General features: G+C 36.0%; 2 protein-coding genes across 3 annotated transcripts; one reads left to right on the top strand and one right to left on the bottom strand.

Moving 5' to 3' along the window:
• LOC105163907 (structure-specific endonuclease subunit SLX1 homolog 2) lies at window positions 83-3,216 on the top strand. The gene is made up of 4 exons (XM_011082433.2): window positions 83-311; window positions 481-619; window positions 1,899-2,032; window positions 2,151-3,216. The coding sequence occupies exons 1-4, from the start codon at window positions 148-150 to the stop codon at window positions 2,920-2,922; spliced, it is 1,209 nt and encodes a 402-aa protein (XP_011080735.1). The 5' UTR covers window positions 83-147; the 3' UTR covers window positions 2,923-3,216.
• Window positions 3,983-7,523, bottom strand: LOC105163908 (CBL-interacting protein kinase 18). Of its 2 annotated transcripts, none has more exons than XM_011082434.2 (2): window positions 7,254-7,523; window positions 3,983-6,149 (listed from the first exon to the last, which is right to left on the bottom strand). In XM_011082434.2, exon 2 carries the CDS (start codon window positions 5,745-5,747, stop codon window positions 4,260-4,262), a length of 1,488 nt encoding a protein of 495 aa, XP_011080736.1. In that variant the 5' UTR covers window positions 5,748-6,149; window positions 7,254-7,523; the 3' UTR covers window positions 3,983-4,259. The 2 variants fall into 2 exon arrangements, with proteins under 2 accessions (XP_011080736.1, XP_011080737.1); XM_011082435.2 differs by having other exon boundaries at window positions 3,983-6,573.

Below are 11,375 nucleotides of genomic sequence, written 5' to 3' on the forward strand. Positions count from 1 at the left end.
TCCAAATGCTCTCCCCTTTAAAGCCCAAGTCTCAAACTTGGCCCACTCAGAACTACAGAACGGGAAATGGAGAAAGGAAGAAAACTACGAATTTCAACGGTCGAATTTCTGCTGCAGTTTGAGAGAGAGAGAGAGAGAGAGAGAGAGATGGGGAGGAGGAAAGGGAGAAAACAGACCCAAAAAACCCTAATTTCAACGCATGAAAATTGCCAAATTGGTGGAGAGGCAGAAGAAAGGAAAGGGGAGGGGTTTTTTGCATGCTATCTGCTGACTTCACTCTCTCCCAGATTCAAAGGGCAAACCTACATCGGGTAAGATTGGATTTTTGTACAAATTTCCTCGATCATCATTGTCGGATGTTGATTAATAGGATTAGTAAATTCGTTAACAATTAATCTTATCTACTATTGTTTCCTTTGATAATTTCGTAGGAGTTGTAATACGTATTTCATATTTGCTTTTGTTTATTTATTTTTGAAGATTTACGGTGAACCCTCGGCGGAGAATAAGGCAGCACAATGGCGAAATTGGGAGCGGGGCGTGGCGGACGAAGCGCAAGCGTCCCTGGGAAATGGTGTTGTGCATCTATGGCTTCCCAACAAACGTTGCCGCTCTTCAGGTACTTATGTGAGCTGCCCATGTTTGTGAATTCACCGGAAGTATTATTTTAACTTATTATTTCATGCTTGTGTAAGAAATGTGGGTAAATCTTGTCCTGAAGACTGATGCTTTTTTTATCTTTCCTTGAGCTGAAGATCTTTTGTCTTACCAATGTGGTTATCGTTTGAGAGTTTTGATCTTGTTTGCATTTGCTTAATCTTGATCTCGCACTTTCTTCTGGCATTTTATCTGAAAGTCATGTTTGTTATCACATGTTTATATCCATTTAAAGGTGGTGGAATTGGCAGCAAGATACTTTTTCTGTCTGAAGTTTTAGCACAATGTATGTTCACAATTAGGGATAATTGCATACACTTGGTAAGGTTGGGAAATTACAAAAGACTCCTTCCTGTCATGCTTTATTTCACAGATTTCCAATGTTCATCTCGTTTTTAAGTGTTTCTTTGTAATATGTCTTAATTCCAGGAAGCTTCAGTGTAATTATCCGTTGTACTGGATTACTTGTGTTTTCATTTCTACATATTTGCTCGATCTTGGTTTTTGCGATATGTCTGTTGAGTCCATAACCTCATTTTTTAGTCATAAATATTGTTACTTTTCACGGCATCTATCCTTATACTATGTATAAAGAAATTATTACCCCTATCTAAAGAAATAATATCTATATAGTTTTTCCATTCTTATTTCTTCTCTCCGCATCCGTGTTACTTAATGTTTTCTTCTTTGCTCTCAAACTACATTTGAATTGATGAAGTTGAATATATGGGAAGAATTAGAAGAATTTGAGATGTGTCAATATTCAACAAAAACATAATCCAAAATAGAGTTGAAGGATTCAAAATCCTTTGAAACAAATTCAAGGATTTGTTGCTAGGGATTTGAAAATCCGTAACTTCAAATCTATGAATATAAATGTGGCATCACATAATTTTATTATTAAAATTAAGTTTTTATCTGTTTTATTTATTTTTTCTAAAAATTATATTATCTTTATATTATTTGTCTTTTCATTTATCATAATATAATAAATATATTGCAAGATACTTAAGTTATACTCAAAGTTCAAAAAGTACTTTTAATAATATATTGTGAAATTATACATCGGGTGTGCCAACAGTGCTAGTGAATTATAATCTTCACCTACCAGTAAGTCTTTATGTGTATTCAAAAGCATATGCGAGTTAAATGTGGTCAAATTGGTATAAAGCTTTCTGTTTTCGCTGTATGTAGATAAGCAATTTGAGTGATGTTACAATTGTTTGATTTGCAACTTGCAGTTCGAGTGGGCTTGGCAACACCCTGTAAAATCCCTTGCAGTAAGAGTGGCAGCTGCAAGTTTCAAATCCATCTCTGGACTTGCTAACAAAATTAAATTAGCATACACAATGCTCACTCTTCCTGCCTGGCAGAGGTATATTAAATTCTGTTCTCCATGCACAACGTGAAATCCTTGGTTGATTGATTCTAACTGTGGATTGTGCTTTCATATATTCACGATTTTCTTTCTTTCTTTGTTTTATGGTTTTCAGTTTGAACCTCACCATGAATTTCTTCTCAACTAAATACCAAATTTATATCTCTGGTTGCCCTACCTTGCCTGAGCAACAACGGACCCAAGTTCGTTCGATGGATGAGTTGCCCTGTTATAACTGGAATGCGTGCTTGAATGATGAAATCGAGGCTGATGAAGAGTTTGAAGTGAGTGGTAGTTTCGAGCCATCAACATCGGAAGAATCAACAAGAACAGTGCATGATTCTCCGAGCAACCATTGTAGTTTTGAAGAAAACATGCACATAGAAATGAATCAGAAGGATAATAGCAGTTGTGAATTAAATGAATGTTCGGAGGAAAGAGAGCAAGATCAGAGGCAGACCTTTTTGGTCCTTGATAATGACTACTCTTTTGGAGCATCATCTTCATTTGTCACCGACTCATGTGATATTGCCGGTTATACTGAAGCAGGGCAAAAATGTGCCTACGTGTCACCTGATAAGCTGTCTATAGCCACCTTCCTTTCAGACAAAGAACCATTTTCAACCGAGGCCTCCTGGGATACTGTCAGTTACATTGAGGACGGGCAGAAAAGTCTGGACATGGCACATCAGAAACAGTTGACAGCCACCTCGAGCTCAGACAAAGAACCATTTTCAGTTGAGGGTCCTAGTATTCGTCGTAAAGTTGAGGTAATAGATATATTTACACCTTCACCATGCTACAGAGTAAATACAGGCAGCAAGAAGAGAAGGCCAGCTGTTTATCCTGAGATAATTGACTTGACCAACTCTCCCATGTTTGTTTAGTTGTCTTCAACATATCATTGTTGTAATGATTTTTGAGATGTCTCACTTTATCACCACTATTAGTTTTCCACCTGTGCATAATGCACCGAGGTGTATAAATATGAATTCACCTGAGAAATATTATTCACCAAAACGAACACTAATTTTAAGCATCGTAATGTCTTAGTCAGCTATCCGACTAGCCTAACCTGTGTTAAACCTATGTATACTTGACCAAATGATCTATTGCGGACCTCATCCCTGATAGCGGACCCATCTCCATATCAATCCAACACATTATCCACGAACTCAGACTCAAACCAGATCAACATTCATAAAGGCTGAGCTGAAATATTTGAAGAATGTATATCGGGAAGTAAGTTTTTAATAATTCATGTGAAAGAAGATGGTGTAACTAGGTAAACTTTAGATAATGATTATACAATGATTAGGTGCTAGGTAAAAAATAATACTCTTATTTTTGTAGAGTTACCAATGCAAAAAATAAGCCAAAAAAAAAAAAAAGTCACCATAAAAAATACAATGAGAAAAAGAAATTGTTGGGTATTACCTACTAATTTTCAAGTTGGTTTTAAAATATTTAATTTTTTGTTAACTTTTATTATTTGTGCTTTCTAAAAGCACACTGAAGATAATTCACTAGACTTGAAACATGTATGATGCCTCAATGTAATATATAAAAAATACCATTAAAATGTTATGATGGTCATATTTATTTAATTATGCACAAACCACATGACATGTTAGGTACAATGTCGAAAATATGTCGTGTCTGGTACAATGTTCAATGAGTATTTGACACGAAGAATGCTCCCATCATGAGAACGAGGTTGGTCTTTGATGCAACTCTTGGATAGGATATTTGGAAATTCCAGGTATTCTTGAATCCACTTGGCCTACATCACCTCTCGCCATCTATGAATGTCATGCCCCGTGCCCATTAGATGGGAGAATTGCCTTCGAGTTTGCTAAATGCACTCTGAAATTCGACACGAACAACTTACCAAACAAGAATATCCAAGATATGCACTTGAATTCTTTGATTATAAATTATGAGATATTCACTTGACTAGTTCATAATCCATGCGAAACAAAGTATCATGGTAACATACGTTTATATGCCCCCAACAGTGTAAAGGCATGAAATAACAGTAAAGAAAGGACACACAGCAGCACGAGCAAACACCCTGTACTTTACCATCAAAATTTTAGTTACACACACTCTCATGGTCTCGAAACAAGGAAGCAAGTCAATCATGTGAATGGGTTGTGCCTAAAAACTTCACTAAAATCTATATAAACACCTAGTAAACTATGACCTCTGGATTGTCTGGAAGTTAAGGTAGTTTTTCCTGCAGCAGCAGCAGTTGCTGCTGTAATGGATCTTGCAGTTGCTTTAATTGTTGTGGTTGCTGGTCCTGTAATGGCGGTGGCTGGGGAGGCTCGTCTTGTTGCTCGAGCTGCTGGTTACTCTGCTGAGGAGTTGGATCACCATGCGAAGCCCAAACAATTTCTTGAAGGCCAGGTCTTATACCCTCGTCTAATATCTTCTGGTATTCCAACGTATCTCCACTTGTTTTCTTCATCTCGACCAAATGAAGGGCCGGAGTGAGCACAAAAATCTCGGCATCGATGGACAAAACTCCCTTCCGACCCTCCTTCAATCCTTCAAACTTGAATAGACCTCCGTCCCTTTTGTTGATCTTGAGCTTCATGCGCTTGGCAACTTCTTCCAGCTTAGAGATGATGGTCGATGCAGGTTTCCAGGAAATGAATCTATATTCCTTCTTTGGAGAAGGACCCTCAAACAATCTTGATAGGTCAAATCCATCCGACAAGGAAATGAGATCAAATGCATTCAAATCTGGAAGCCTTGTCATGTCTTGATTGCCCTCTGCTGATGTACTGCCATTTTCCTGCCGGCTAGAAGCTGCTTCAGTCTCTGATGAATGAACTCTACTGCTTTCGGGATCATCTGTTTTTGCTTTGGTGCTTAATCCCCGTTTGTACCAGGAGCTTTCCTTAATTCCTGCAGTCGAGATTCTACTAGTTGGGTTGGGGTCCAGCATTCTTGAGAGTAGCCTGCGTACTTCGGGTGAAAACCAACGCGGGCATTTATATTCTGCTTTCCCAATCTTTCTATACATCTCCATCAAATTGGAATCGTGGAACGGAAGATAGCCGGCCAACAAAACAAAGAGAATCACCCCACACGACCAAATATCAGCTTTGGCTCCATCATAGCCTTTCCTGTTAATTACTTCTGGGGCAACATAAGCAGGAGTCCCACAGGTGGTGTGAAGGAGCCCGTCTTGGCGTTTGGATTCAGCAAGAGCACTCAAACCAAAATCAGAAACTTTGAGATTTTCATTCTCGTCTAACAATATATTCTCAGGTTTTAAATCCCGATGGTACACACCCCTGCTATGGCAGAAATCAACAGCAGTTATCAATTGGTGAAAATATTGTCGTGCAATGTCTTCCTTTAACTTGCCTTTAGCCACCTTATTGAAAAGTTCACCTCCTTTAGCATATTCCATCACAAAATATATCTTGGTTTTGGTGGCCATGACTTCATAAAGATGAATGATATAAGGATGTCTGACAAGTCTCATCACTGATATTTCCCGTTTAATTTGATTTATGATCCCGACCTTCGTAATCTTCTCCTTGTCTATTACTTTAATAGCCACACTCTGCCCAGTTTGGAGACTCCTAGCATAATAAACTTTTGCAAACGTGCCTTGGCCTAATAACCTCCCTAACTCGTATCTTTGCATCAATATAACACCGTTATTATCCATATCCAAAGTACAACACACCATATAACAAAACTAGTCTCTCTCTGTTAACCTATGATAATGAACAAAGGAGCATTGAGAATTGGATGTGGCTCAACCGTCCTCAGGCAAGATAAGTGTTATCATAACACACATTTTACAGGTCGACGACCAACTACTCGATATCAAATAATATGTGCATGAGTTACAGCCAATATCTCCTCTCCCATCCAGGATAGAGAAAGGCAACTCAGCTAAGGCCAAGACCTGGTTAACCTTAGAGTAAGAATCCAAATTCAAGAACATTTTTCAGCATTCCCTGGTTTGTCTTTGGAGACCAGTAAAGAAAATGCTGAAAAGTTCTGCTACTAGATAAACCTCAGCAGACTGCTTGGAGCGGTACCCAACAACTATGAAGAAGTCAATTCACCAGATGAAAGATGAGGCCTAACCGCGATACAAGAAAAACAAGATTAATACACATACAGTACAGGCAAACATGCAGATCACTGTAAATCTAGAGCTCATCATTCCAGCAACATTCATCACCAAGTTATACTTTAGTCAAAATAACAAATACTATAACACAAATAGATTGTTCTCAGGCTAAATTATTGTAATATCAACTTCTTTACATAACATGATCAATGTATTTACATACATCTAATACATACAGACGGCACCGGTGTGAGACCTAAAGATAACCCGCATTAATTATAAAAGCTATAAGCAATAACATAAAGGATAAAAGAAAATGCAACAGAACTCCGAACTGTCTTTATTCAGCAATATTGTGATCAACTTATCCAGACTCTAGTCCGGAACCGTAGATTTTGCATAAAACTGGGTTTATGGCCAGCTTAACTTCACGCTAAAAGAACAACCAAGCAAAGGTGTCAAAAGCGACTAACAAACATAGAGATCAAATAAAATATTCGGTATTACAACTCCTATCAACTGTAATCACTAAAACTCAAAGATTAACAGAAGATTAGATTGGATTTGTGCATTCCGTGTATCCGAGCTTTTAATTATACACCCAAAGGATCCTTAAAACTGAAACTCAGTTATGTTAAAAAACTGGTCAGTATTGAAGCTATCACACAATCGAAAATCAAGATTCAGCTGAAGATAACTGGTTAAAACAACAGCTAGACCCTCATTTCTTATGCTTATATTTCTTTTTCCCAACTCTTTTCCCTCCCCTAAACCCAAAAATCTAGTCGGCAAACATGATCAAATGCCTGGATTCTGCATTGCCATTATACTCATATCCACAAACAGCAACAGGCATCATAGGCGATTTCAGGTTCCAGCAAAAAACAAAATTGCCTTCTTCAATCAAAGTGGTAGAGAAAACGAAGAAAAATCAACACAATGAAACAATATTCACAGCCCACAAAAAATAAACACCCGAAAAGCATAATCAAATCAAGAAAACGAAAGAAACGGAATAAAACATATTTCATCTTCCATCATCAACAGGCAGAAAAAAAAGCAGCACCTCAATTCGAACCATGGATGAATCAAAAGACAACAAGATTCAGTTACCTTCAGTTATTTTCTTGGGCAAGGAAGATGAAAAGATTGCAGAGAAATACGTGTGATTTTCAAGAAAACGTGTGTGGGTGAAAAAACAGAGAAAGATGTGTATATACTTAGGTGGAAGAATGATCCTTCCTGATTCCTCCAAGAGAAAGAGACCCGAGATAAACAAAATTAAAAAAAAAAAAAAAAACAAAAGCAGAGAACAAGTGGCCTTGCAGCAGATGCAGCTGATATCTATCTATCGCCCAAAGCCAGCTCCCACTTTCCCAAGCTGTTCTAGAAAGTCATTTCATTGCACGAGATTCATAGGGTGGTTTGGTAAACTTACTTGAAAAGGTTTTTGTTTATTTTTGGATCTTACTAATTTGATTTATTTCCCCAAAAAAGTTATGCTTTAGATTTATGAAATGATAAATTTTTTAAAAAATATAACATTTATAAGTAATTGTAATAATAATAATTTCATAGTTGATATGTTCAGAATCCAAGAAATATGATGATATTATGAAAATAAATTACGAGCTCCTTTAACTTTCTTGAAAATGTTTATAAAATCGTAATATTTATCTGGGAGTTTATATAAAATCGTCAATTCAAAATTTTATAAAATACTTTTTAAATATTTCAAGATTTTTTATGTCTTATAAAAGTATATTTTCGAGTTATACCATATATATTTATTTGTGTTTGTATTTATATTAACGTATGAATTAAATACAAATTAAAACATACTGAATTATTTATTCTATATATTACTTTAAGATAAATAAAAATAAATAAAACATAGTAATTATATGTTACGTAGAAACACAAATAAATATTTAAAATATACAAAAAAAAAGAAATAGAAAACAAACAGAGCCACAAGATTTTATATTAAAATCTCAACAAATAAAAAGAAATATGAATTTTCTGACAAATTAATTTAAAAAAGTACTTTTTTTCCAAACAAATCTGGAAAACATGGTACAGACATGTGAGTCAATAATAATTTAAATTGGGCACTGGCAGAAGTATTATCATTATTATTTAAAATGCCCCTCCACCTGCACTGAATTTTGTGGTTGACACGCAACTCATAATACCTCATATTATTTAAAATTGTATATTATCGCCATCGTACGAGATTTACTAATCTAATTAAATAAAACAACGTAATCACTTTGTGGACGGTGTTGGATTTAAAATATATACTTCGTTGTGATAAACAATCAACATCAATTTCAAAATCGATTATGTTGAATTATTAAAAAATACTATAAATAATAAATGTTGAAGCGTATCAAAATTTATAGTAGTAAGGAACTCAATGAAATCGTGTCAATAACCTTTCAGATCAACACGTTTTCACAAAGTTTCCTTAGTTTCTTTTCTCTCTGATAATGGGATATTAGAAAATATGTTGAAATATTCCGTGTGATCTGGAACCATGACACACGTATATATAATAGTTGGTATTTCAGTTTGAATCCATCACTAAAATTGAATTACCATTAATCTCTACATATTAAAAATCCACATCCTATCAGATACATTAAGACCCAAATTACTAAAATCTTATTTGATCACTTTATCGGTCTAAATTTCAACAGTCTATAATATATAATTATTTTACATATAAGTCGAACATTGGATTAAGGATCCAACAATTATTGGGCTAATATATCCAACAATCTCCCACATGGGCTATATGTACAAGCTTTATAATCATGTATTATTTTGAGCTCAACGTTGCTGTCATTCCTTAATGTATATATAAACCAATTCGGTCCATCATTCATATCAGAAAGGGGATCAAAGCGGCCTTTGTTACATCTAGCGTAACTCGACCCATCAATGGTCGTACCATTGATACAACTGAATGACATGGATCATGATGTGGATTAATAGCATGAAAATTTCGTGCAGTGTGATCTAAAACACGCCTGTTTCCACCTGGTCCTTTTTAAACTTTAGTGAGATGAAATCACAATAGAATTAGAGCCAAAAAATAAAATTATAAGGCCCATTTTTGCAGAAGATGACCTTTAATAACCATAAACTGAATGACAAAATTTTTCTTTTAACTTGAGCATTTAAAAATCACAAACTCCCACATAAACTGTATATTATGAACTTAAGCATCTTGAAGTGATATGACACGCATACGAGCAATGTGCTCATAAAACATATTTGGGTGCCAATCCTTTAATAAGCGGATACACAATCATAGAGTTTGTCTGAATATGCTATTTAGACAATTTTCCACTCTATATTCTTTCTTTCTTTTTTCACTGTTATCCGTACCTTTGTGTATAGCCCTTGCAACAAGATGTACTTTATACCTCTCCACATTGCCATTCGAGTCCCTTTTGGTTTTAAATATCCATTTGCAACCAATGAGCTTCATACCTTCTGCCAACTAGACAAGTTCCCAAACGTCATTGTCTTTTATGGACTTAATCTCTTCATTCATGGCATCATTCCACTTTTGGGAGTTAGAACATTCCATCGCTTGATGAAAGTTGATAGGATCATCTTCTATCATTCTAATGTCAACTTCATGTTCTTAGAGAAATAAAATGTAATTATCCGGCAATGCACTTCTCCTCTCTCTAGTGGATTTTCTTAGTAGCAAAGGTTCTGGAGGTGTTGGAGTTTGTTCTTCTAAATCAGTTTCATAAGTGGGGGAATTATATGATATTGTCTTGATCAATTGCACCATTAATACTGTTAGGAACAAAATCCTTAACAATATCAATGGTACTCGTGGCAATATTAACATATTTCTCTTCAAAGACTATGTCCTTAGCCTTGTCTCCCCCCACAAACCCTACATCCTCAAAGAGCCAAGCATTCTCTGACTCGATAATCAATTTAGTTGTGGGACTGTTAAACTTGTAGCCGTACCTTTTTGAAGTTAGGTTTGTCAAGAGTGTACCAATTTCAGCTTTCTCATTCACGACAAACCTCTTTTCAATATCTGTAAAAAAATCTTTAGTTTTAGTCAATGTCTCAGACATTGTGCCTCTAACTGCTTTTGGAATGGTCTTTTTATAAATTCAAAATAATGATACAAGAACTCTCAAGATATCGCATACTCCAACGATTAAACACCAATGATAATAACATGTTAAACAACAAAACCTTCCTTTGGACCGATTAACATGAACAAAATTTACGCACACACTTTCTTTTATATTTTAGAATGAATTAACTTCAACAAGAGAGGTCACTTTGGTGATATGTTGTTTCAATTAATTCATATATATATATATATATATAACCGTTCAAAAATTTGAATTTAATAATTGCACCGCAAAATTGATTCAAGAATTTTGTTTTTTGATATAATTGACCGTTGACCGGTCAATGGTCAATAGTTAATTATCGATTGTCAAATCAGGTCAGGCAATCTGGATTCGGGTTTAACCTGACCCGAATCCATATGACCCAATTTTGAACAAAGAATGCAAAGGCAGAAATTGCCTCAACCCTTGCATAGCATAGAGGAAAGAAGAACCCCCCCCCAACCACGCTATCATCCATCGCTCTACCAGTCGTGGCCGCCGTCGGCGACGAGGAGGTCTGAATTTTTTTTTGATATGACAGAAAAAAGGGAAGAAGAAATCCACACTCCCTCGCACTATGCGCCGGCGCCGCACCTGTGCCCGTCGCGTCTGCCGCCGCTATTGTGGCGTCGATTGCAGCCCGCCGTCAATGAGGAGGTCGTCGACGGTTTCCACCCTTCACCCTTTCTTTTCTTTTTCTTAATATTTGACATGAACAAAGACTAAAATTTGCAGAGATAACTAAGGAAGAGAAAGGAGGTGTGACTGGAGAGAAACAGAGATATGAGAAAAGAGATAAAGTTGATATTAATTCATAATGGTCTTGTCCAACAACATCCCTTGCTTTTACAATGAAAAATCAGACAAAAAGACAAGAAATAAATAAAGTTGAAATTAAAATAGCTCCAGAAAAGTGCTCGTTTGTTGTCTTTCCTCCAGCTCGAGTTGGTAGTCTAATGGCACCACAAGGACATTCCCAAAATGGCAACTCCTCTGTATCCTTACTCATGCACGCTCTATTCGTACACATGTCGTCTGATGAGCTAGTGTGAGACTGCCTAATTGAACTTAAATC

Source organism: Sesamum indicum, linkage group LG6, assembly GCF_000512975.1.
Source record: "Sesamum indicum cultivar Zhongzhi No. 13 linkage group LG6, S_indicum_v1.0, whole genome shotgun sequence".
NCBI lineage: Eukaryota > Viridiplantae > Streptophyta > Magnoliopsida > Lamiales > Pedaliaceae > Sesamum > Sesamum indicum.

Coding starts and splice junctions, on each gene's coding strand:
- LOC105163907 (XM_011082433.2), top strand. CDS start 148: ATGGGGAGGAGGAAAGGGAGAAAACAGACCCAAAAAACCCTAATTTCA. Junction 620..1,898: donor CAAACGTTGCCGCTCTTCAG/GTACTTATGTGA, acceptor TGCAACTTGCAG/TTCGAGTGGGCTTGGCAACA. Junction 2,033..2,150: donor ACTCTTCCTGCCTGGCAGAG/GTATATTAAATT, acceptor TATGGTTTTCAG/TTTGAACCTCACCATGAATT.
- LOC105163908 (XM_011082434.2), bottom strand. CDS start 5,747: ATGGTGTGTTGTACTTTGGATATGGATAATAACGGTGTTATATTGATG.